General features: G+C 36.8%; 1 protein-coding gene across 2 annotated transcripts in view; it reads left to right on the top strand.

Annotated features, from left to right (window-relative positions):
- The window catches only part of LOC142404246 (neurobeachin-like), a 109776-nt gene that overhangs the window by 30511 nt on the left and 51482 nt on the right, over positions 1 to 27783 (top strand). For both annotated transcript variants that reach the window (XM_075490771.1, XM_075490770.1), the window contains exons 6-8: positions 3714 to 3833; positions 14752 to 14904; positions 26912 to 27079. In XM_075490771.1, coding sequence (XP_075346886.1) covers positions 3714 to 3833; positions 14752 to 14904; positions 26912 to 27079 — 441 coding nt within the window. The remainder of the gene's footprint in view (positions 1 to 3713; positions 3834 to 14751; positions 14905 to 26911; positions 27080 to 27783) is intronic.

The raw sequence follows: 27783 nt of genomic DNA, 5'->3' as shown, positions 1-27783 counted from the left end.
GAATATCATTGTTTTCACATTTTTAGGTGAAATAGGCTAGAGCTATGGTGCAGTTGCATGCTCCATATTGTTTGCTGTTGAAGAAGTTGTGTTTGCGTGAATCAGTTACATTGTCATTGAAACAAAGACCAGTATTAGACAACGTGATTCTTTAACCTTGTGGTCAAAAAGTTTGCAGAGAATACTTGATTTCCAGTTTCTGTTACAATAACTAAGTACTTGTACAAGGTAGAAGAAATTCTGGATTTATTGTGAGTGAGGTCTGATTGAGCCGAAACTAGTTTTTAGTGAGATTCAAAGGTGGGGAGGACTTGGAATCCTCTTGTAAACAGAAGTGAATCTGAGTCTCCTATTTGGTAGGTTTGAGTAGGACAATCACAGATATATCAGACAAAAGGTGTACGTCACTCTGACAAAACCTCAAATACGCTCTTTTTCTCCTCTTACAAATGGCTGAAAAGACATTTTTGTTTGAAATAAGATGTCTCAGAATGACACATCCCTTCCTCTTCCCTCCCCTACTCCCACCATAAATGATTAAAATAGGACTAGGCACTGTTAAAAGGGGGATGGAGGGAGAGAAGTGCTGTTGAACGGAAAAATTACTTGTCCCCACAGCTCAAGCTTGTATTAATCGTAATCAAGTACCCCACGAATTTCTCTTCTTGTTGGCAGTGAACAAGGCGTGAATTTTATTCAGAATATTAGGAACGAGTGAGATGGGGTTATAATGAAAACATTGTGCAGCTTTATAGCTCTCACAGCAACAAAACCTTTACATGAAATGACAGTAATTGGTATCATAGAATAACAGTATTTAAATGAGTATATTGAATACAGATATGAATTGTATTTATATAATATAAGCACTTGACTTTCCAGAGAATAAAAATTGCCTTAAAATTATGTGAGAGGTCTGAGATAAAGCAAGTGAAAGCTCTGAATTTCTGCTAAGGATTAAAAATCCAAAAAGATAGGCACAACAGGTCATAGCAGGATAGCATAATAGGGCACCCTGTAGTGCTCAGCTATTAAAAGTTTAATCCTTGATTATGAATTTTCTAGCTTTTGTATATTTGTCTCAGATGCTTCAAATAATGTTGTCATGGAATTTTGGATTAATATTTTTACATAATTTATTGTAATTACATAATTTTTCTGGTTTCTGCTTTTTTTTTAATCCATCAACTGCTTCTGATTCCAGACCCTCAGCAGTGACCCACAGTCTGCTGCACAATGATGTTCACAACAAATTACATGTATCTTATAAAGAAAAGAAGTGATAGGTTGGGGTTGGTAGAAGACAGAATTATTTGTGCTCAGATCAACAACATATAAAGTTTTCCAGTATGGGTAAGCTAGAAAAATACCATAATTTGCAAAGATTGCTATTGCAAATATATACAGAGAACTGGAGGGTGAGAATTTAGTTAAAACCAAAATAATTCTAATGTTGAAAGAATTTAATATACATTTAATGTTAAAATGATAATATTAATAGAATTTTAGGCTAAATTAATATAATACAATTCCTCTGTATATTGTTTTCAGTTTGCTAGCTCTGGGTCTGAATCATACGCTTTTTCATTTATATTTTACATGAATCTCACTGTATGAAGCACTGTAAAGTCTAGACATATAAAAACTTAATTTCTTTTCTTTCAGTATTACAATTAATTGTGATACTTTTATGCTGCTCACCAAGCTGAGCTGCTGTTAAATTTTAATATTCTATTCAAATTATAAACCTTGTCCTCACTTACCACGCACACTTTCAATATTCACGAGTGCAAAGTCATTGTGCAATGGGAGTTAGGGTCCTCCAACAAGAAAGGATATTGTGATTATATTTTATTTAATTTAATTATTTTTAGTTCATTATTTAACACATACTAGGATTCTCTGATGGGAATAAATGCACTGATGAAAGTATATTTCTTAGATTGTTACCTATTCTTTTGAATGTGTCTTTTTAATATAAATCCCCAATGTTTTAAGAGGAAAAAAAGACTTGAAAAAAACCCCACCATTCAATTAGCAGTAGACCGTCTTGCATTCTTGCATTCAGAATGCAAGAATTGCATTCTTGCAATTATTATAATGAAAACAATACCATATTTGCACTGACATACACTGGAAGTTAAAATACTGTCCCTGGCTAAAAAAAAAAGAACAAAAAAATCTTTGTTCAAATATAAACAATTCCCTTAAGCTACTTCAAAGGTATCGGCATACTATGATGACAATAAGAGAAATATCCCATTCCTTCTCCTTTGCAGAGAGAAACTTAGAGTTTTTCTCTTCTTTGAAAGAAAGTAGCCTGTGTTGACTGTTGTGTATGATAGAAAAGATTAACTGAGAAGACATGCAGAGTAAAAATTAGAGAAACAATGGTCTCTGGAAGTCTGAATTCCCTCTTTTATTTTCCTCCTCTTTTTGGATTCTTTCACTACCTTTGCATCCATGGTTTCCTTATGTATATTTTAATTGCTCTTAAATGCTGTGGAAAATGAATTACTTCAATCCTCTTTAATCTTGGGTAATTTAAACACAATGTGTCACATTTAAACATAATGTGACATAATTCCCATGAAATTTCTTTATTAATGGAGGAGTTCCCTGCTTTGCTCAAAAGTTTCAGTACAGGAAATAGAGGCTATATAGAATAAAATTCAAATAGTAGATGGGTAATACTGTAATAAGAATGATGATCTGGTGATTATGAACTGCCTTGATTAATGAAACTTCCAAATGATCAGGACATGCAAGGAAATAAATTTGGGTGTGAATTTAACAAAAGGGACACTTTTTCAAACATTCCCCATCAGACTTTGGCAAAGAGGAAGAAGTAGTTTCCATGCCAAATATTAATTGAATCAGAGAGCTAATGGAGTGGTGCTGGAAAACCAGGGAGTTGGCAATGATCTCAGTAATCAGGTTCTGCTGTCAAATTAAGGATTTGGTCCCCTGTCAACCCCTCCCCTGCAGTGGAACGTGGTGACATAAAAATGGGTTTTCCTGACTAAGACTTGCGCTCTTCCCACCCAAAAATTAATAGCTGTTTTGATTTAGTAAGTATTGGGAGTGTGGTTTCAGATAGAATTAGCAAACGTAAAAACTCTAAATATTGCATCTCTGTACCTCTGCCCCAAAGTTATGCTAAAGCTAGATAACTTGTAACCACAGTCAGCCTCATAATGACTGTACAGCCATTCTACCTACCGTGAGGCAAAATGACCTCCTGAGGTCTTTTAAATTAAATGAAAACAAAAGGAAAATCCAGGCGGGGGATTTTTTAAGATTTTATTTTGACATACCATCTTACAAGAGGTAAACAAGGCATGGTAATATAAATAACACAGAGAGTGTTTACAGTGGTCGGAGTGAAGTAGGCAACCATCAGGAACTGGAACTAAGCTGCATAGGTCTGCCACTGATGGGTAATTAGTCATATGGAAGAGTGCATATATAAAATAACCTTTCCTGCCAGAACTCAAGATTTGTGTGTGCAAAATGTGTTAGTGCCAATAAACGTACTAAGATATTCAGTACAGATACCCATGCATAGATATAACTATGAGGTGCCATATTTTTCTTTAATTCTGCCTTTATGAAGTATTTTGATCTGCAAAAGTAATTTGGATTTTGTTAGAAACCTGCTGCATGATTCCTTCTGCTGTTTTCTTAATCCGTCTTCATTTCATTGACTACAGGAGCCCTTTACAACATTCTTTCTAAATGCAAATGATGGCAAATTTGACCACCCAGATCGAACCTTCTCTTCAGTAGCCAGGTCTTGGAGGAACAGCCAAAGAGATACCTCAGATGTGAAGGTAACTTATACATTAAATAAATCGGTAAATGTGCATTTTCATTTACAGTATTTTGTTTTATGTAGGGACAAAGAGGGTTTTATATTTCATATCTTTATATTCAGTACACTAGGGATAGTTTAAATAAAAGGTAGATGTTACTAAAGACTATTGTTCTAACAGAAACAGTCAAAGATTCTTTGAAGTTGAGTGGACAAAAGGTGTTTTGTTTTTAGAGAAAAAAAACCTAACTGATCTAATTTAGATCAGATAATCAGGAGACGGAGAAAAGCCCAATAAATTTTTCTTTCCTGCTGTTAACTCAATATTTGGCCCACTCCATAAAACACAGCAGGAATTGGATTTGACCTTAAAGTGTCATATTGTTATAGCTTGCCTAGCTCTGGGTTTGCATTGCCTGGGGCAATTAATAAAGCATTAATGACAAGACCCATTTAAAATGTTGGCTTTTCTGTACAGCTTTAGCTTTTACTTGACTGTGCCTGGGGATATTATGCAACAATACGCATTAGATTAAAGCAACTTCTACACGATATACAGAAACAGCCGGAGAGCAGAGTGATTTTACTGTTGTTATTCCTTACCTATTGTTAAATACAAAGGGTTATTGTTCGTATACATGGGACCTTATCAGAAAGAACCCAAAATCTAGTAATACTTTGAATAACATGGTCCTTTCTTGATTCTCATTTACTAGTAATAAGGTAGGCAAAGGCTGCAGTATACTATTAATTGCTCTTTTTTTAAACTTTATTTTAAAGTGAATATATCTCTCTCCTATTTTGATACTGCCACTCATACTAGGAAATGCTAAAGTCAAGGTCACATTGCCATAATATTTTTATTTAACTTGACAAAAGAAGAAGATGTAAATTTGTTGATTTATTTTTATTCCAGAGCTCCTGTTTGCATAAATATTCCAGCAGTCTCAGAAGTATATGTGGACAAACCATGTTGTTATTATTCAGTTACTAGTTAGAATAACAAATTGCAAATTGTACTGCCATCTTAACATATGGGAGAAAATGCTTTTTAAATAAAAGAAATTAACCTAAACCTCTTACAACCGATTTCATGTTTATTTATGCTTCTCTGGAAGTCAATAGTATTTTAAGTACTATCGCTGTTACCTTTGTAAGAAAAACAAAGGAAATTTCAGAACTGGGAAGGAATTCAAGTTAATATCTACTATATTTGAAATGCAGCCATTTCTTCAGATTCAAACTGCTGACATTTTAACTTTCAATGAAATCTGGTTTTCCTGGTATTCCACCAGAATATCTGGGAAAATGGCATCCTAGGAGTGGGACTGAAACAAACGATAAGAGCCTTAAACTGAGGAATAAGGGAAGACAGTTGGAAGTGACTGTAATCTTCTTGTCTGGCTTTAGTACACAGGAGGAGGGCAGTTAAATATATGAAGGCATTGCAAAAGATAAAGGAATACCTGTGGGCAGATGGAGGGCTAGTATTCAACTAGGGTATATAATTAGTGAAAGGATTCTTCCTAAACTAGCAACCAAATAAGTTATCAGTAAAACAAAGAACTGAAAGGTTTGTATGAAAATACCAGGAGTCTTGTGAACCAAGTGGCGTAATTTAAACTGCTGCTGGCAGCTACTGCAATGATGCAGGAATTATGGAAGGATAACAGTTGCATTGCAAAATGTATTTGTATTTAAAAAATCCAAGTTATTAAAATAAAACAAGTATTAAAAAGATGCTCAAAACCAGGTACTCACCTTCAGAAAAGGAAGGCAAAAGGTGAAGATGTGGGGGTAGCTATGTACTTTAATGTCATTGAATTTAAAGAGGGATAACTCGGATAAAATAGTAACAATTAAGGGTCAGAATTGCATTGGGGGAAAGATTGTAAAATAATGTATTCTAGAATACATTTGGGAGTCTGCTGTAGAGCCCCAGAGTCAGATTTAGATATATATACATTTCTGTTACACCATTAGAAAGAGAAATACTACTTGGAGCTAAGTCATTACAGAAAATCTAATATGGAAGGCACAGATGAGGTATGTTAGCCAATAAATGTTTTCTCAAGATAATCCCTGACCTGTCTGTTCAGGGATACTTTAGGGATTAAAGATGTTGTTTAAAATATGGTTTTGTTAATTAATGAAGATGCACTGAAGGTGGGTTTAGAAATTAACCTTGAATCGATTTATTATGAGTTGATTCAGCTTAAGATAAAAATAGATAAACAAAAGCAGATTAAAAAATAAGCTAAATCTTTAAGGGATGCTAAAGCAAACAGAAAAAGTTCATAAGCTATCTAAATAAAAAAGAAAAAGGAAAAAAAATGGTAGAAATGAGAGGAGATTTTTTAATGTATTTAATATCAGCATTGAATGTGGTATTCAATGTGGCATTATTATTATTATGGACCATCATCAAATTAATTTATTATATATTGATACAAAGCCACTACTGGAATAGGTCTACTGAAGTACACTTCAGTAGCCTAAGCAGTATATGTCAATGCATTGCTGTTTTGTGTTCAGTTTAACAAGGAAACTTGAAGATTAGCAGGATGGCAGAAAGCTTATAGAGAGACCGAAGCTATATCTTTAGCGTTATAACAACTAGAATATCTCATGGCATCTAAATTCCACCTGAAATAGTCTGATCAGTCATTCATTTGTTTCAGAGCTCTTACATTCTTGGAGAAGACAAGTTTTTGTTTTTTCCTTGTTCAATTTTTAGTATGTATTCATGCTGGATAAAGCAAATGCTTAGTGCTTCCTTTGCTGGGAGCTAGCTATGGAAGTATATACCCAAACTGGAGGGAGCCATAAGAAAAGCAGCAAATATGTTTAAGGAGTTGGATACAGGAAGAAAAATGTGTGTATGTGTGGGGTAATTAATGTCTAAAAGTGAAGACGTGGTATCATAAATGCTATAAAATATGCAACCATGTGAAAAGGAGAAGAATTGTTTGTCAGGGAACAAAGAGGTAAACCTCAGAGGAAAGGGATCAGAGTTGAAAAATGCTTACCTAACCAACAGAGTATGAAAAGTAAAGTGGAATTGAGTATTCTCTGAATTTGAATATCCTCACAAGGGGAAGTAGTAAAACCCTTATTTGTCGAGCTTCTTAGAAATGTAGACTGGCAAAGCACTGGAAAAGCATCAGGGACAATCATGAATTGGCAAGAGGATGCACTAGTTGACCCTTTAGGCCCTTTCCATTTGTAGAGTCTGTGTTTCTTAGCGATAAATCAAGAATGAGTATAGCAGCTAATTGTTGCTGTTGTTTGTTGCTTAAGATCTTAATGAACTGCATTTCTCAATGCCATGACATCAGGGCCAACTTTTCCCTGAGGCCTCGGAGTTCATTCTGAAAAAGGATGGGAAACTGAACTATTATTAATACTACAAATACCCCATTTTTTCAGATTAGTTGTGCTACTGCTTGGAATGCCTTACAGGCTTTTTACGCATTTTAATCAAGTCTTCAGGGACTGGAAAAGCAGTGAGGTTTGGGGAACCACCAAGAAACCCCCTCAAAATCTCTACCCATTTTGCCCACTCTCCTAAGAGCAGCAACCACTGTCTTGCACAACAAAAGACCTTCAGCTCTGAGAGGGTGAGACACCCAAAAATTCACGTTCAACTGTCTGGTAACTTCTCATATTTATCTGCCAGTCCTGTGAGAAAGTAGATAGTGTGCAAAAGAGAAGATGTACAGAGGTTGCGTGTGAGTACAAAATCTTAAAGCATGTTCTCTGTCAAAGTGTTCTGCCTATTTGTGTAGCTTCTTCTGGCTGCACACAGTTATAAATGGGGAGCTTTGGATTGTGGATTCCTGGTGCAGTGTGGATTCCCATGTGATATACACACTATAAATTGTCTTCCCACCTAAAGATCTTTTGAGTCTTTATAGTAAATATTAGGTGTGTGGAATATGGACTATCCATCAAAGTCGCAAACTTTCAAAACTGTTAAGAATAGCAAGTGTTCATTATTCATGTATTCTTTATCATATATTTGAAATTCATCTGAGCTGCTTTAAGTACATTTAATCTCTGATCTCACTAATCTCATTAATTACTGTGGCATAGGTTATGAAATAATTTAAAAACAGCGTGTGTAATGAATTAATCTGACATTCTTCAATGCTGTGTATTGTAAGATGGCCACAATTTCTGCTTTCAATTACCATATTAAATAATTATATGAATTGCCTCAATTCTTTATTAGCAAGGTCTAATGAAAAAAATCCTTTTAAAATTTTTTTTTTTAGGAAAGTAAAATCTGTATTATGATTTTTTTCATCAGTTATTGTTTAAGAAAGAGGACAATGGGGTGCTTTATTCTTAAGTGCTTAAGTCACTTCTGAAGGGGGTGAGTTTTAACTAGTAAATTGAGATTTTTAAGCAATGCAGACACTTCCCGCAACACTGTTCTTTTGCAGCCTCAATGTAATTTTAAAGGAAACATCCAAATCACTTTTAAAAATTGCTGCCTTAAAATTTAAAAAATAAATACCTGACATTTGCAAAGGAATTTATATCTCTTTAGGAAGCTGCAATTCTGTGGGTCAGTCTCCTTTTTCACATGCATGTGTCCTCTCTGGCATTCTTGGAGAGTTCACATACATAAAGGGGAGGAGGGAGGGGAAAGGGAGAGAGGGAGAAACAGAGAGAACACATGAACTCTCCTCTGGAACTAAGTTGTTTCACACTGAGCTAATGAAAATAGGGCTGTGGCAGTACTCATCAGTCTGAAAAACAAACTGTAATCGCTACATCTTGAATTGTGGCGAAAGGTGCACCACCCTTGAAAAATGTAGCATATGATAGATTATTGTTCAATGGATGATTAAAGATCTACTTAGACAATTTTGTTCTGTACATTTGGGCTGGTTTGGTTCATTTTCAAAGAAACCTGTTCACCTACAGTGGATGAAACAGAATGAATACGTTATGTGCTATATTCAAGTGGTAACACGCGAGGAAGGACCTGGATAAGAGAGTTTATTTTATTGTCTCTCCCTTTATCAACATCGACCTTCTCTCGAGATAATCAGTACAAGCTGGAGGAAGAATGAACATTCACAGAGTGACCTTTGAGGAAACAAGTCACCCGGAAATGACCATAACTTGGCCAGTCAGCTCTCACATTTTTGTCCTTTCCACCCCCCCCCTCCCCACTCCAGTTTTTGATAACATTGACTTCCCCAGAACCTCCTGTTCAGGCACTAATCTTTCCTAATGCCTCTCAAAGTTGTTATATTACTTTTCGAATAGTGTGTTTAGAAGTTAGAAAGGTAGCTCTGACAAAATGTCATTAAGGTGCCTTAGTGTGAATTAACACAGTTAATGGAGGTACTCATGACTGGCTCGTTGACCCAGTACTAGGCTCTTGTGGAATTAATGGATGCCAGGGGATCAACCTTTTGGGAGGAAAAGAAAGAAAGAAAAAGAAATGGCAGCTTTAAAACCTTGAAGTGAATTATATTAGAAAAGTGAAAACGTCTGGCTTGGATTTTATTTCATTGGGAGGCCATAAAATGGTATACCCTTAGCAAAACATATTAAACAGAAACGTCAGATTTGATGCAAGTGGTGTACAATTATGATAGCGTTAATAGTGGTCCTCTATCACCCCAAGACATATTTTTAAAGTTTAATTTCTCAGCAGCTTGGATTTGTCACGGGCTTGTAAATTAGAAAATGCATTTGGGGATGTTTTCTTATATGAAGACACAAGGCATATAATACTGTTAACTATACCTTGGGGTTTTAGTATAGCTATTAAAATAAACTAGAGATCACATTTACAGACAAGAAATGTCTGTTATAATATTTGTTTTACCTTTTTTTTACACCCCTCAGTAGCTTTACTGCATCGTTCTTCATCTGAGAAGACCCAAGCTTCTTGGGCAGTTTGAAAGGTAGCTGACTATTAAATGATAGAAAGCTAACCTGTCTTATTAGAAGTGTGAATGAAAGGGGAGCAGAGGAGGTTACCAGCTTGTGAAATGTCAAGGACAACTAGACAGAAATTACTGCAAATGGATTTAGATCACTAGAATCCCTATTTTTATTAACTCTTTGAACTCTGCATATTTATTGTGGTAAGAAATTACCCATGACAGGTTATGTAGTCAGAAAGATTTATTTAGAACCTTTGATATGTTTTGGCAAGAGCGAAGAAACCAATAAAATTTACTGAAATGTATCAGTTAATGCAAAATTATACATCAGCTGAATGGCATACAATAACAATATACATCTAAATTGCTTAATTGGTCTGTGAATATTTTAAAAACACCAGACTTTTTAATAATACTGGTCTTCTGTGCCTTTTTTCTTTGCATTCCCTCATTTTATGCCTGCAACTGACGTAACTTCTGGGGAAGATTTTTTATGTTGTTATTTTTGATGTTTTCCTTCATATCTTGATTTACACTGGCTGACTCAATGTTTGTAGTGTAGAAGATAATATTTTGAGATTTGTCTTTCATGAACATTTGTAGCTTGAAACATAAACTTCTCAAAATCATGGTAGCTTCAAACAAGCATTCCTTTGCATAGACCTGGCTTTGCATTGACCTTTTACCATTGGTGCCACTGAAGGTGCAATAGGAGTTTTAAGGATTCACTTATCAACTATTCTGTCTGTCAAGTGGAAAGCAGATTGGGAGACAGAAGGTCCTCTGTGTCCCATCCCCTGGTGTAAATACCATCACTGAGATACATTTTTCCCCTGCTGATTTCTGAGTCTCCTTGTCCCTACCTTCAGGGTGAATTTAACAATGACCCTTCTGAAGTATGAAGCTGGTGATTTGTAAGAAGCTATGTTATATGGCAAATTACACTGTGCATAAAAATGAATGAAAAATAGCAGATCCTGTCAGAAAAGTATACAATCTTAATCTCTGATCTAAAGACCACAGAGGTTGATAAAAACATTTATTTTGGCTTCTGTGTGATGAACACGTGACAAAATATAATAAGGCCAAAGTATGTATAGGAGTAAATTATGCACTGTTTAGGAATCATTCTACTAGCTAGTTTGGGAAGATTAAAAGAGTATTTTACACATCTGTAACTAAAACTTAAGCAAAGTAGCAATACGGAAGGTAAAATCATTGTCTGTCATTTGGACTTTTAGGAGACAAAAGGCTGTAAAGCTGGTAGGGTAGTGCTTTTCAAACCTAACAAGCTATGCAAAGAGAAAACAGTAATCTGTTCTCTGTATCTGTGATGGATTGATAGCTAGGACAAGGGAAAACAGGTTAGATTGTGTAAGGAAAGATTCAGGACAGGCATTAGGTAAAACTTCCTTAGATAAAGAATACTGAAGTCAGTTGATGGAAGGATTGTGGAGTTGCTGTCACTCAAATTCTGGGACAACAGGGCAGGCAGATATCTGGCAGGAAAGATGGTATAGCTGAACCTCTCCTGGAATGGAGGAATGGGCAAGGTCACCTCTCCAAATGCGACCCTGAAACAGTTAGATATTTGAGGTGTCTGTTCCCTGTCCTTAACAGGAAAAGCACCAAAAGAGCTGGCTGTCTCTAGCCATAATCTTTTTTAGAATATCAACTGGCACAAACCCACTTATGAAACAAAGAAAACCCAAACTCTGGCTGAGAAAAATGTAAATAGGTTTTGCAAATAACTTTAGCCCTTGCTAGCGTTATCCTTTCCTTCATTCTTGTGTTCATTCTTGCAACTTTCAGTGGCTTCTTGGTTAAAGCAATTCTCTCTGGGCCCCAGCTGTCACCTTGCCGTCTCTGCTGAGGTTCACTCCTGTCTGCTCCTTCCTCTTCTCAGCAACCTCCCAGGCTCCATCCTTGCTGCCTGCTCTGTCCTTGCTAATCCATCCTCTCTCTGCTTCTCCCAGTTTGTACTTCTCCTAGAGAAGCATGTTCAGAGGCCCTGGGGAAGGGAGTATTTGCCTTTCCATCCTCACCCGGCGCCTGCCGTTGGCATGAGGTAGAAGAGACAGCTTCTTCATTTTTTCGCAGCAGAATAAACAGGGAACACATAAAACCAAACCTTTCTATCACACTTCTCTAGATTAATTGTATTTTCTATGCTTCTAAGCAGCTAAATACACATTTTGAAGATTTTTCTAAATGTTAGCAAGTTCATACTTACAGGGCTCTACAAGTTTTCATAACGGGTCTGTGTTTTAGTATATATTTATTCATTCTGTAGAAATGAGAAGGGGTTGGATTTATCTGACCTATTTTTAGGTGTTGTGGTTTCTTAGTCTAGTCAACAGTGGAGACAGTGAAATTGCAAGAGGAATATCAAATGCTACCAAAGAAAACTGAATGGTTAATGTGAAGTATGGGAAATATGTAAATATCTGGGAAAGATCACATGTGACATTGTTCATATCCCAAGAAAAAGTTAAATTCATGCTAAATAGTACTCAAATAAGCAAACAAAATTGTAGACTGCACTAAAAATAACATCAAAGAGAATGTTGAAACTATAACACAGTGGTTTATTAATTTTTTTTTTAAATACTATGTTTAGTTTTGTTACTGTGACTAAAAAAAAAAACCACCAGGAGATGTGTAACTGAAATGATTAGGGTTCTAGAGAGAGTGTTATTTGAAGAGGATTTAGAAGCCTGGCACTGGTTAGTTTCCAGAGCACAGGAATAAGACAGGTCAAACTAAACATATACAACACAATAAATCTTATGAAGAAAGTTAATCGCATGCTTTCTATTTATTCTATTTCTATTTATGTTTTCTGCTATACCAGACAAGGCAACATTAAATTATACTGAAAGCAAATAGCAACAAAGATAAAATTACTAAATGGAAATACCATTAAAAGTATTCAGTGACTTAAATCTTTGTTTCAAGATACCCCTGAAGTCAGAAGATTAGTAGAATTCAGTTAAACATTAGATGTGTCTCTGGGTAGCACAAATCTTTCAGATACGTTAGAGGTAAAAGTTCACAATTAGATACTAGGACACTTAAAACTGAAAAAGGAAATTTAAGAATTAACGTGTCTTTGATGGAGTCAAAAACTTGCTTGCTCTTTGACATTACAGGTTAGTACACCACCATGTTGCATAAAAAATGGTAGTAATTAAAAAGTGGTATGTGTTTGAAGACTTTTATGCAAAATAGAAATAAACTTTGCTTACTTTTTTTCTTTAATAAATTCTGTTTCATTTGAATATTGACTTTTAATTTAATTTTGACGTAATAATATTTCATCATTCTGAGGTCCTTATGAATTTTTCCTTTCTTTAAGGCAATGCTCTTAGTTTGTCAGTGATTTGTACGGTAGCACATGTTGGGTTGTGGCCAGCTCTTAGTCCCAAGTTAGCAGTAGTTTGTTGAGCTCTAGAAAGATTAGTGTCTAGTTTTCTCCAGCTGCGAGGATCGCTCATTCTTCTTTGGGCTCCATTAAAGAAAACCAAAGGGCTTCCTCAGGAACCTGAGAGTTAGTGAATCCTGTTTAGGGGAAAGAGGAGAAGTTTGGGTTTAGAAATACTCTGAGTAAATTAGAGGTAAATAATCAAACTTAAGATTGTCAGTACAATAATATTTTTTCTTTTAACCTTATAGGATATTCAGGATTGCTTTTAGTTTGGCTTTGCTCTAACTGCTGTTTTATTATTTACTGCATGTAATATTTTTAATTGTTTTTGTTTTTTGAAATTACAGCTCATTTCCTAATGAGCTATTCAAGCTCAGGCATGTCTCACTTGGTTAATGTTTTGCACTGGTTAGATATTGATTGACATTGCATTTTAGTCTAATCTGAATTCAGACTATTTGCAGTATATTAAAAATGATGTAAAGAAGCAAGTAAATTGCCTCCCTAAACATACTTAAAATTGTAATATAAATATTCTCTTTTTTTTTTTAATTAATAACTTTGAAAGGACCATCTATGCTTTAACTGCTCTATTCTCTATGGAGTTGCAGATCAGATTTAATTAGATAAGTTTGTGTCTGCAGTGATTTTTTTTACGCTTCGCATGTCTGCAGCCTTTGAAAAGACCACAAAGAGACTCAGGTTTCAGGTGCTGTGTCATCAGTTTTGATCATGTTACACAACTGAATGCCATAATGCTTTTAACAATGTAATTTAGTGAATTTAATCCATATCTGGATATTACAAAAGAGGCAGCGGGCTTTAAAGCTTTTTTGTTATTGCAGTTCAATACTTACTGCTAAAATAATAGACAGCAACAAATGGTGATATTTATTATGTCAAAATGCATTTCTATTTAGCTATCCTGGAAATTGGGAAAAACTTCACACCCTGACTTATCTATAATGTATTAATACACTGCAGATAATCTTTGCTACTCAGTTATTGATCTTTCACAGTTTAAATATCATGTATTTCTGTTTTAAGGACATTTGTTGTACAGACATTTTTCTCTCTATGTATTTTTGAATTTTTCTTACAGTAGAAAAATTTGTTCACCCTGAATTCTTTCTCCTTACATAGGTAATCAAATTGCCACCTTTTCTTATGCAATTAAAGAATACAGAGAAAGTAAAATCAAAACAGTGTTATATCAGCAACTTTTTCCCCCCTTTTATGTAATTTAGTTCAATAGTGATTAAAAAATCAAAGTATTTATAGTATTAAAGGCTTAGCATACAGTTTCTTGAACCTGTTATTCTGAAAAAGGCTCCTTTATTGATATGCACTGCTTTTCCAAAGTTATGCTTTTCATAAAAACAGATATGGGAAAAACAAAGATTAATATTTCATTATGAAAAATATGTTTTACCGTAAGTACAAGAAAACAGATTATTAAATTTCTTAAACAAGTGCACAGAAACATAAACAAAACCCGGAATGCTTTAATGTGTACTACAACAGACGCTGATTCTAGCAGCACCATTTAGCATCTCTGTATAAATGTAAAGTCTCATTGTGTGTTTTCTCCTTGCTAGGAGTTAATTCCAGAGTTTTACTACCTACCAGAGATGTTTGTCAACAGTAACGGCTATAATCTAGGAACCAGAGAAGATGAAGTTGTTGTGAATGATGTTGATCTCCCGCCATGGGCCAAGAAGCCTGAAGACTTTGTCCGTATCAACAGAATGGTAAGCTGCACTTTAGTTTAGCCTAAGTAAGGAGTTCTGTGTTTTAACAAGCTAACCTAATGCTGTTTTTTGCCTCTTTAGAACTAGATTTAGAGAAATAAAATAAAAAGTGAAGGAGAATTTGCATCTGTCTTGCTTGGCAGAACCCTTTATTTTACAATGGATTTTCCTTCCATGTGCCCAAATCATGGAATATGAAATTCAGTTATTTACTCTTGCATGAGAAAGCATCAGATGGGCATGAGCTGGACAATACTGGATAGCCTGAAAAATTTAAATCTGTTCCTCCTCACCACCTTCTGCATCAAAAAATAAAAGGTTATTATAAATGCTGGTATCTTGCAAGATATATTATATTCCTTACTCGACTGACGCTATGCACTTCCTATTCATCAGAGATGAACTGGAAGTGTAGAAATGTGAACAGAAGCCAACAACTGCAGTCTCTGAAGAAATTTTGCAAAAGAACTGCTCTGATGTAAATCACCATGAAGTCTGCAGAATTTAAGCATGAAAAACATTTACCTATGTTGTATATTTTAGCTTTAATTTGATAGATAATGATTTTATTAATGATAGAGTTAATACGTACATATGCTTCTAGTCATTTTCAGGAAAAACAAGGTATATTTTGATGTTTTGGCCAGCAATAGTTCAATTTATGGTTCTGTTCTGGAAATGGATCTTCCTTAAAATGCATATTGCTTGTCTTGATCATAGAGTCAGGACTACACTTTCAATAAGCTATGGGTTTTCATACAGTTGCAGAACTGTTCAGCTTGTGCATTATTCCCTATAGTACTTTTGTGGTAGCATTGTAAGTCTAGCAGTGTTGGTTTTCTTCTAATCAGTTTGGCAATTTAATTTCAAGAACTGTCTATTTAAAGAAAATTGTTCTTCAGGAGCTGATAGGAAAAATAGCCATATGAAGTTTAAAACAATAGAAGAATATTATAAAAACAAACCTATTCCTAGATGTATATGATTTAGAAGTGTCCTCCATTTAGAAGAGTAAATGGTTTGACAGATGTACAGCAGTCTCCTAAGGAAGTGATGGCAACCTCATCACTTCAGACATATGAAATGCACTACACAAAGCATGAGAAATGTGTTCCAGGGAGTAGTCGTTCGTTGGCAGGAAGAAGCTGAACAACATTTTCCTTCTTTTTCTTGGCTGATTTCTCTTATAGCTGCATATATTGTAACATTCTTTCTAAAAACAAGTAATTGTCACAGCTGATGGCTGTAAATTCAAGCGCAATTTTACTAGCAAAGAAGGAGGTGGACTCAAAGGATCACTATCCTCCATTAGCATTTTCAAGTGTGCGATGCACAATCACATGTATGTGTCTCCAGAGTGCCCATGTTGCTGCACAGAGCCCTTTTTTGGATTGTGGTTGTGGCTAAACCCGAACTGGACCCAGGAGTAAGCACGCTAAAGTTGACCAAGAGGTTTAGTTTTGACATCTGTAAGAACAGAAGTGTGATACCTTAGTGAAAAAGGATAAACCAGCTGCCACCTATTGGGGAATATAATGACAGATGCATATTAATGACTCCCTTTGGGAAATCTTACAAAGAATGTTCCTTCTTGGATCCTAAATTGTGTTTCTCCATCTTTCCTTTCCACAAAGGTGGAATGATTAATAGGAGGATAAAAGGCACTACGTGATAAGAGGTCACTTGAAGAAAAGCTTTAGTTTTAGTTTATTTGATTTCTCTCGTGCAATTTCTGCTTTTTAGAAAATAGAATAGGAGCTCTCTACAGAAGAGTTTTGTGCTGGAATATTTACGGCTGTTGAAGAAAACAGCTGCTTGCTTGAGTTTGGAGTATAGCATTTATGCCCCTTCAGGACGATACTTTCAAGAAAAGCTGGTAGTTAAAAGCTGGAAATACCTTTTAACTATTAAGCTGTAATAGCACTAATGACTGATTCCATATGTGTGTAAGTATGCTCAGATGGCCATGAGACAGACAAACCAATGTTAAGATTAGAGTAGTATTAGAATTACAGGCTTGAACTAATTGAGTACTTTGCAGATTTCTAAAATCAGAAATTGTCTCACTTATGTATCATACCCTTCCTACAGTGTCTTCCACCCCTGTCCCCACAGATGTGAGCATCATGCTGTTATTACGCAGTTTTGCCTGGAGGCATTTTCTGCATGGCCTTTATTCATCCCAGCAGCTACTTTTAGCAAGAGCATGATCAGTAGTTAAAGTTCAGTTCTACACACATACATGCTGTCTTCAAGTGAGCAGTCTGATGAAGTTCACAAATGATAATAAAGTTGGGAATTGCTTAGAAAACAGGAGAAAGAGGTGTAGATTTATTTGAATTAGATGCAGAAAATACACTGAAAATCACCTTGGGAGGAAAGAATTAAAGATATTCAATAGGAAGCAGAAGTCTGGAAACAAAAATAGTACCAAAAATAGAGCAGTAGCAAGGGAAGGGTGACAATAAGCAGCAATTAGATTAGATAAAACTCTGTAATTCTGTATTCACCAGAAATAAGTGTATTTTCATGCCATCTATGGAGAATCATTGCATCACAGAGGATGTAAACAGTTGTACCTATCTATGGTCCTTTTGAGACTGCACCTGGAATAGTTGATTCACTTCTGGGCGACTAGATGACAGAAGAAGTATTCATATTTGGATGGAGTTCAGAGGATAGAAGCAAAGTGAATAACTTTGGAATGTTTAAAGAGCATGATATATGCATAGTTTTTCATAAAGCTTATTATAAAGTAGCAAGTAGCTAAAGAAGGATAATCCTTTTCACAAAAATGCAGATAGTATGTGTAGTAAGAAGTAATGGAATTACATTTTGAAAGTGTAATAATTTGAATGTGTAGTAATTTTTCAGAAAAACTTCCTCACGCAGGGTTTTATTAACGCATACAACAAACTGCCAGTACTCTCTCTTTTTGGTCACTAGAACTAGACTAGTCAAAGTAAGGAACAAATATAAAGGGATTGGAAAGTTTGACATTCCCTACCTAATGTCTGATTCCATGTTTTGAACTGGCCAGCAGATGTATTATTCAGTTAGGTCATCCCCAGGCCAAGCTTTGGCTGTTATACAAGAATCTATCTTGAGAAAAAAAAATAGCCTGGGTGTGGTGCTGACGTGTAAAACACAGCAAGCTTGTGCAAGCCTGGAATTTCTACAGCAACTTAGAAAAGCAAGTCGAGAACATGTTTACAGGAGAGCCACAGAAAATTGAGGAATATTTCAAGTGTTATCCTGATCCCTTGTCTAATGAAATCAGCAGTAGTCATTTCATTTCACTGGAAAGGATCCTATGTGATACGGCATAACATACAGTGGGATCTTGTTTTTCCCTAGCTGACAATATTTTCTTCTGTTCATACATATTTTTTGCTTGCTGCAGGCATATATCACATGTAATTTTATGTGGGAGTAAATACAAATCCTTATATACAGCCTACTTGCACATTTATGAATGTAAACATTTTTTTTAAATAACAGCAAGAATTTCAGCATTTCATCCTGAGACTTACCGAAGCAAGTAGAGAACAGCCTAGAAAACATCACAGAGGCACAGTGACATAAATTAACATAATTTAACCAATTGGTTAACAAGCTTTACTAAACTTCTGTGCAAATTAATAAATGGCAGGCAGGGTTTTGGTGTTGTTTTATTTGATTGTTCAGCTGGGTGTTTTACACTTCTAACTAAACACAGAAATGGAAGTGGAAATGGTTTTCCATCAAAAGAGATTCCTTTAAACTTGTGAAAATTAGACTTATTATAGAGACCAGAAAAGACATTCAGTCAAGTTACTTTTAAGACCTATTACAGTAGCTTCTAAAGCACTCAGTGTATATACATCAGGGATTGTTGTAGCAGTTTTATTTATCCATACAAAGCTAGACTGATTACTACGGAGTTACTCATGAAACATTAATAAAGCACTATGTTCAATGCTAACATGATTATGGTCTGACCTCGGCAATGGCACAAAGGACAGAGGCAGAAAGTGTCCCTGATAACATTACCCTAATGCTGGGCTCATCAATCATAATCTCCCAGTTTACCAGGGAAAAAAAAAACCCACGCATAAAACCTTCCACAGATGTGCATCTGTAGTCCTACTCAGCCTCTCAATCCCCACAGACTTAGAGCAGTCCTGAGAGCCAGAAATAGAACAGATTCAGTCAGTAAGTCAAGCATGTTAAATCAAGGCAGGGAACACCACTGTGAAACACTGAAGCAGAGCTTTTATAATAAGCATTCTTTAGTTTTGAAACAAAAGATGCAAGATTGTGTAATTCAAAGTTAATTATAGTGATATTTTCATTATGGCTTATGCACATATTAAATTACAAATTACAGCGTTGAGTAAAATGCATTCACTATAAATTATATTTTTGAGAGACTAAACGGTGTCCTGTTTTTGTTATACATATTTTGTTCCTATTACATAACTGTTACTAAGATTGAATTTTCTTTCTGTCTTTGAAATGATTTATTTGCACTCTTCTGCTGCCAATTACATTTTTGTACAGTTCCCTGGCTATTCAGAAGCATGCATAGTATTTCATAATTAAAAAGCTTCTTGAATAGTCATTAGAAACATCTATTATGAAATCTCTGTGCTATGAGGATCTGGAAGATTTATCTTTTCTCCTCACCATTCAGCAGCAGTTGACATTCCTTTTTTACCAGATAAGCAATAGATAAGATTTGATATTACTTCCGCAGTAGTAGCTTTGATTTTATTTTGTGTACTGCCAAGGTTTGTTCTCAATGCAATTAAAACTCATTCAGCTAACAGGGGTTTCAATCTAATTTGGAATTGGCAGTGTTTGGTGTTTTTTTTAAACTTTCTATATCGCTGAAGAATCTCATTTACATCTGGAAGATGCTCACATAAAGGATCAGTTTCTATGCAGACGTCCCTGAATAACCCAAATCTGTAGAATGTACTTCTGTGTCACTTTTATTAAAATATTGCTTTGTTTAAAGGAACATAACTAATTTCAGATATCAGTATTGCCTGGTTTATTTTATGACAAGAGTCAAAGGTTTTACGCTGATAGTCAGTACAAGAAATGGTAAATGAGGGAGAGAAATACTAGGCGGAGAGAACATTCAATATTCAATGGCTGCAGAGGAGCATGGATGTAAGGGGAGAGAAGAAAAACCTAACTCACAGGCTGAAACAGCCAGTGGTCTGTTATTGAGCAGATCTACAAAACTGAAGTGTCTCAGTGTAGTGTTAAGAAAATATTTTTAAATATACTGAATGTAAGTTAATAGCAAAGTACTGTGGTAGGAGTTCTTGGAGAGACAGACAGCATATAGCTATGGAGGGGAGGGAAACAAGGCAGGAGCTGCAGAAACAGGAGGGGCAGGTGCAGCTGTGGTCCAGACAAGGGACAGCATCAGAGCTTTCCTCTCCTCTGGTGACACAAAATACCCGGGTAGCATAAAACATTGTGTTAGAAAGAGGTTGGAATGTCATATTTTATAAATCCAGAACTCCTGATAGTTTACGTAGTGTGTAGTGTGCATTAAAATAAAAACCAATGCCTCCTACTGGAATTTCTGTAAAAAATAATTTAAACATCAAATTAGGATGAGTGGAGAGGAAAGTGTGCAGTGTCCATACTGCACAAAGGTCTGAAAAGAGCTATAGTGATGGATCCCGCTAAGCAGTAACTTGGCTTATATTAACTTTATTTAGTTTATACATAAACATAAACTTACTAATACCTATTTATATTTTACAACAGCTACAGGTCAGATTTTCAGCCTGTGGAACATGTGTGCATATACTTGCCTGCAAACACACAAAAACCACAGTACTTTTACTTCAAAATATGTATACACTAGATGTATAATAATTCTGGCAATTTACCTATTAGCAATAAAAATCACTCAATTGAAAACAGTAACATGAGAGACTCCTTCCTCAAAACAAAACCATGAAAAAATACTGACTGGAATGCTGCTATTTGAAAATGAAGCCCTAATAACAGTGGTTCAAACAAGTTCACTTTGAGAGTGCCTGAATAAAACTCCATTTTCTGTATGTTTTAATTATAATAGAAAACAAGCTGGCCATTAGCTCATTTCTGTTTAACAGTAAGAACCATAAATAATATTATATAATTATATAAGTAATAATTATTATTGCTTTTCTAAAAAAAATTTGTTTCCTTATATTTCATATTGAAATATGCTCAAAAAATTAACCCCCCAAAATGCTTTAAAGCCAAAATGTTCTTGAAAAATGGTGTTCTTTAGGGCCATCACCAACCTATTTTAAGGATATTATTGTTATCTTTTCCTGTATGTTGTTCCTACTGTACCTACAAATTATTTTTCACACAGAAAATTCCCTCACCCTATTCCCTACTGAGCATTGCATATTCTTGAGAAACCAAACGATGTACTGTTGACAGTGAACAGCTCATAAATTTTCAGGAGGCACTTACACGGAGGGAGAGCAGCCTGTGCATTAGAGCAAATTAGGGAGAGGATTCTGCAAGTATCGCATGAGTAGCGTTGCAGAAGTACTTGGGAGAAACACCAGCAAACCAGGTCAAACCTGACATCAGAAGCTTTCTCCTGACTAAAACAAATCCAGATTATAAAGCACAGATCAGGAGCCTTGCCTCACAGAGGGCCAGGTAGGACTTTGTAGCCTTTTGGTGGCCCGTCCTTGAGTGTACCCTACCTATTGTTTGTGCCCGGTGCCTGCCGTACCCCACAGGACACCCTGATGGGGAGGATGTGAACATCACACAGCACCCATCACAGCCCACAGCTGGAGGCTGTGCGGTGCTAAGGCCCATGCAGAGCCAGTCTCCTTCGCAGCTCTGGCTCCTCTCTCCACCTTCCACTCTGATCTCTGCCCCAAACCCCCCACCACACCAGTCTTCCACCACACAGCGCCTGGCAGGCACAGCACTGTTAGTCCCCTTGCTACCACCAACATCCTCACAGCCTCCCTGACAGCAATTCTTCTGACTTCCAATTTTGTGTGGAGTTCTGAAATTTATAGTTCAAAATAATTAAATTCACTCCTTACAAGTTTCCCCAAAGTTTCGCCAAGAAACTAAGGTTCTTCCCCAAGGAACTAAGAACCCCAAGGTTCTTTAGAGAACGATTAGACCTATAAACATAGTACAATAAATCTGCTTAAAGAATGGAGTCAAAGACATGACATGCTGCTGTTAAAAAGTAGCTTATTTATTTAATAAGTTATTAAAGAACTGTTCATCTATGTGAAATAGAAGTTCTCCAAACCTGCCAGGGTCAGTAAACCTTCTCTGGAATGACAGGCTGCTGAGTAAGGGCTGGTCATGCAAGTAGAAGCTGCCTCAGGGAAACATAACATAGGCATTCAACTCTCCTAACTCTCCTAACTTTGAAGGTCAAAGAAAGTGTACCCTCCCTGATGAGCAAGACTGTCAAACTGGTAACAACGGACAAGGAGAAGGCTGAGGTACTCAACAACTTCTTTGCCTCAGTCTTTACTGGCAACCTCTCTTCCCACACCTCTCGAGTGGACGGAACTCAAGGCAGGGACTGGGGGAGAAATGTCCCTCCCACTGTAAGAGAAGATCAGGTTCAAGACCACCTGAGGAACCTGAACATACAAAAGTCTACGGGACCTGATGAGATGCATCCCAGAGTCCTGAGGGAATTGGCTGATGTAGTTACCGAGCCACTCTCCATGATATTTGAAAAGTCATGGCAGTCAGGTGAAGTCCCCGGTGACTGGAAAAAGGGAAACATTGCACCCATTTTTAAAAAGGGTAGAAAGGAGGACCCTGGGAACTACCAACCTGTCAGCCTCACCTCTGTGCCTGGGAAGATCATGAAACAGATCCTTCTAGAAGCTATGCTAAGGCACATGGAGGACAGGGAGGTGATTCAAGACAGCCAGCATGGCTTCACCAAGGGCAAGTCCTGCCTGACCAACCTAGTGGCCTTCTATGATGGAGTGACTACATCAGTGGACAAGGGAAGAGCTATGGATGTCATCTATCTGGACTTCTGTAAGGGTTTGACACGGTCCCCCACAACATCCTTCTCTCTAAATTGGAGAGATATGGATTTGATGGGTGGACTGTTTGGTGGATGAGGAATTGGTTGGATGGTCACATCCCTTTGGATGTAGTGGTCAACGGCCCAATGTCCTGATGGAGATCGGTGACAAGTGGTGTCCCTCAGGGGTCCGTATTGGGACCAGTACTGTTTAATATCTTCATCAATTACATAGACAGGGGGATTGAGTGCACCCTCAGCAAGTTTGCAGACAACACTAAGCTGAGTGGTGCAGTTGACACACCTGAGGGACGTGATGCCACTGAGGGACCTGGACAAGCTCCAGAAGTGGGCCCATGTGAACCTCATGAGGTTCAACAAGTCCAAGTGCAGGGTCCTGCACCTGGGCTGGGGCAATCCCTGGTATCAATACAGGCTGGGGGATGAAAGGATTGAGAGCAGCCCTGCAGAGAAGGACTTGGGGGTGCTGGTGGATGAAAAGCTGGACATGAGCTGGCAACGTGTGCTCGCAGCCCAGACAGCCAACCATATCCTGGGCTGCATCAAAAGAAGCATGGCCAGCAGGTTGAGGAAGGTGATTCTGCCCCTCTGCTCTGGTGAGACCCCACCTGGAGTACTGTGTCCAGCTCTGGAGTCCTCAGTACAGGAAAGACATGGACCTGTTGGAGAAGGGCCAGAGGAGGGCCACAAAAATGATCGGAGGGATGGAACACCTCTCCTATGAGGAAAGGCTGAGAGAGTTGGGGTTGTTCATCGTGGAGAAGAGAAGGCTCCAGGGACACCTTATGGCAGCCTTTCAATACCTAAAGGAGGCCTATAAGAAAGATGAAACCAAACATTTAGCGGGGCCTGTTGTGATAGGACAAGGGGTAATGGTTTTAAACTAAAAGAGGGTAGATTTAGACTAGATATAAGGAAGAAATTTTTCACAATGAGGGTGGTGAAACACTGGTACAGGTTGCCCAGAGAGGTGGTAGATGCCCCATCCCTGGAAACATTCAAGGTCAGGTTGGACGGGGCTCTGAGCAACCTGATCTAGTTGAAGATGTTCCTGGTCATTGCAGGGGGGTTGGACTAGATGACCTTTAAAGGTCCCTTCCAACCCAAACTATTCCATGATTCTATGGTTCTAACACCAGGGAGAGGATGTTAGAGGAGATAATGGGTGAAATATGCTCATTTGACCCAAGCATTTATTTTTTCAAATTTACTGTCCCACCTTTAAATAGTCAAAAGTTTTGCCATTTTCCTGAAATGCTCTGTATTCTAGAAATAACAATGTTATTTTTGACCAAAGCAAATGCCTAGCAATTTTTTTTTGTTAATTACTTTTTAATAAATAAATAATAGATACAGATGCAAAAGAAACTTATGAATATGCAGAGTTTGGAGGAGGAAGAGAACAGTTAGGCTGCTCGCTGTAACTTTGTTGGAGATGGATGCTGCAAAGACAACAGGCTTTAAATTCTATTTTAAGCTTTATTACATACAAAAGAATATTAAAAATTGAGCATTTAAAAGTTAGGAAATGCTTTATTTATGGTTTCTGTGACATATGTAATTTTATCCTTGCATGCTAACATCCTGCATGCTAAATGAGGTAAAAGTCTTATGAAAAAGATTATATGGGATGATGTAGTTGCTAACTGTATCATGTTGCATGCACACAATACAATATAATTAAGGATCTGGCATTTCTTAATTATTTATTGGGAGACAGGCTTTGAAACCAAATAGTATTAGTTTAATAGTATTTAGTGTTAAGTACTATTAATGCTATTTAAATAATATTACTCATAATTTGTATATGATGGCCTCTGATTTTGAAAAGGAAACAACAAATTTTTATATGGTTCTCTGCAACATTTCTTTATAGCTTCTTACGGTATGCTGAACTTGAAGCCCTTGAAAACTGAGCTACGTCAGCTATTAGGCCTGAGCCTTCCTATCTATTTTCCTCAGAAGTAACAGTCACTGGTTTCGACAGAAAAGGGTCCCGTTTTCCACAAAAGCACAGAGAGTTCCTCTTCCACGTGGAGCATTACAGGGAGAATGTCTGAGGAACGCCTGTGTGATTACGCAGGGAGCCAGGCCCCTGTGGCTTGCCCTGTCTGTGGCTGTTCCTGCACGCGGAGTGGTGGGCAGGGGGCTGCTGCTGGTGGGCAGTGCATGGCACGGTACTACAACGTCTGATGATTATTTCTGAAGCAGCCTCCTTTTGATGCAAATTATTAAAATGAAAACATGTTTTTTCCAAAGTTTATCTCCCTGTAAAATTTGAACTTTCCTGGGGAAGACATGAAACTCTGTCCTAGCTGGAAAGTTTTTGTGCTGAGTAGTGCCACTGTGCTAGAAACAATAGAGGAATTAGGGTTTCTCAGGGGAAGAAAAAAAAAAAAGCCACAGTCTTTGAGAATGAAAAGCATTAGGTAATGTAATATAGGGGGTTGCTGCCAGCTCTGTCTGTATGCAGTGAGTAGTAGTAAGCTTGACATAGATGTTTACATAATAAATTGTATTAAGGCTGGTATTTTTTTTTTCAGAGTGAGCCAGGCTTTTTTCAGTGGTGCCCACTGACAGGCCTAGAGGCAATGGGCACAAACTAAAACACAGGAGGTTCCCTCTGAACATCAGGAAACACTTACTTTACTGTGAGGGTGACCGAGCACTGGCACAGGTTGCCCAGAGAGGTTGTGGAGTCTCCAGCCTTGGAGGTATTCAAAAGTCATCTGGGTACAGTCCTGGGCAGCCTGCTCTAGGTGGCCCTGCTTGAGCAGAGGGGTTGGACCCGGTTATTTCCAGAGGTCCCTTCCAAACTCAGCCATTTTGTGATTCTGTAATTTTTTTTTTCTAACAAACTAATTGGAAGTCAGTTCCCAGATCTGAGAACTGAACTGCACTTGTTCTGAGTGAAGGGAACTAGGTATATGACACTGTACAAAATCAGGACTGTGATGGAGTTTGGGCAAGGATGCATACAAAAACTTGGTCAATGAACCATGAATCGTTATTTTAATACCAGTTCCTGTTCTTCTCTGAAGAATCACAGTTCTTCTCTGAAGGTAGCATTAGGAATGAAGGAATGAGTGTTCCAGGATGCCATCTTAAATACATGATGAGTCTTAAAGGAGAATGATTTGTATATCCAGGTACAGGCTTACAGGAAACTAAGACAGGTAGAGGGCTAAGGAGAAACTGTGTAATGCCTTCAGCTTTCAAAAGCTCCAGTTCAGGCAATGATATCTGCTAAGGATGCCAATCATGTCTGATAAAGGCACATGGGTAGGATCAGCCTCAATGGTAATACTATCATCATTTCCTCCGTCTAGAATTAATCCCTTTCCATATGCTGAGCAAAGGAATAGCAATCCTTGAACCCATTTTTAAACTAGCTAGTCACGGCCTGTGTTTTCTCTGGTGAACCAACCTAATGTCAAAAATGAGTGTGAAAAATGCTTTTCTCCTTTGAGAAATCAGTCACAATTCACACATGGGGTTCAGAACCTCATTTTGCTGATACAGCTTTTTAATCCTTGTGTTTCCGTTTTAGATTTAAGACTAATTAGAACTAGTTGGAAAATGAGTTGGAAGATTGGGTTTTTGAAATTGTTTTCCCATTTTCATCAGTTTTTCTTGACAAATTACCTAACTTATTTGACAAGCCCAAAAATTAATAATTAAAACCGTTGCAGCTAGGAGAAACTCAGTAGCTGAGAAGAAAATTAGCATGATATAAAGCTGAAGGAAAGAAGAATATCTTTTAGTGTTTCTCTCAATATAATTAGTTCTGTTTTTTAATGTTTGAAGGATTTCAAATATATCAAATAAGCCTGAACAGGAAATGTAAAGATACCCATTATGTTTCCTCAGTTAATAGGAAAAGGTAGGACATAATTTAAGCATGAAATTGCAAGATGGAATTTACTTCCTAACTCTGAATTTCACTTGCAGGCCCTGGAAAGTGAATTTGTATCATGTCAACTTCATCAGTGGATTGACCTTATATTTGGCTACAAGCAACGAGGACCAGAAGCAGTGCGTGCACTCAACGTTTTCCACTACCTAACATATGAAGGCTCTGTGAACCTGGACAGTATCACTGATCCTGTCCTCAGGGAGGTAGGTGTTTACTGCCATTTCATTCCAAAAACTGCTGTCATCTCACCAGAAATGGTACTTTTTCCCTCTTTCACTGCTGGAGAAAATTGTGTGTGACTTGATTCAGAACTTAGGCCCTATGTGACTTCAGAAGCAAGTATTAAAAAAGTAGCAATAAAACAGATGTCTGAAAGTATTTTGTTTGCTTGAAGTTCCTAATATATTTAGTGGTCATATTTAATGGATATGGGAAATTATAATGTAATGTGTATTCTGTTATATATATTCTGCTACTTTTTGTAATTTACTTTTATGAAGTTCACTTAGTAGAACTGAAAAGTTGAAAGAAAAAACTGTATCATAGGGAAAAAAATCTAACATTTTCAGTCAGATAATGTTGGTGAGAATATGTATCTGAAAAAGAACATATTTGGTAGAGTGACAATAGCAATTATTCAGACTACTTTTGTGTTAATCAGGTACAGTATAATCAAACTGTTACAAAATAGAAAATGTTTGCTATTTGTTGTGCCTACCAGTATTTAAGTTTGTACATATGTATGCGTGAAATATATATACGTGTGCATATATACAAGTGAGCATTTTAAATTTGTGAGTGAATTTACAAAAAAATTGTATTACCCATCCTGATACGTTTCCTTCCAGTGACTGTATTTGTTTTTAGTAAGACTATTAATTAGAATGATCATGTTCTAATATCATCC

This window comes from Mycteria americana, chromosome 1, assembly GCF_035582795.1.
Source record: "Mycteria americana isolate JAX WOST 10 ecotype Jacksonville Zoo and Gardens chromosome 1, USCA_MyAme_1.0, whole genome shotgun sequence".
NCBI classification, from domain to species: Eukaryota; Metazoa; Chordata; class Aves; order Ciconiiformes; family Ciconiidae; genus Mycteria; species Mycteria americana.
The sequence above is the reverse complement of the archived record's forward strand: the minus strand, read 5'-3'. Positions and strand labels throughout refer to the sequence as shown.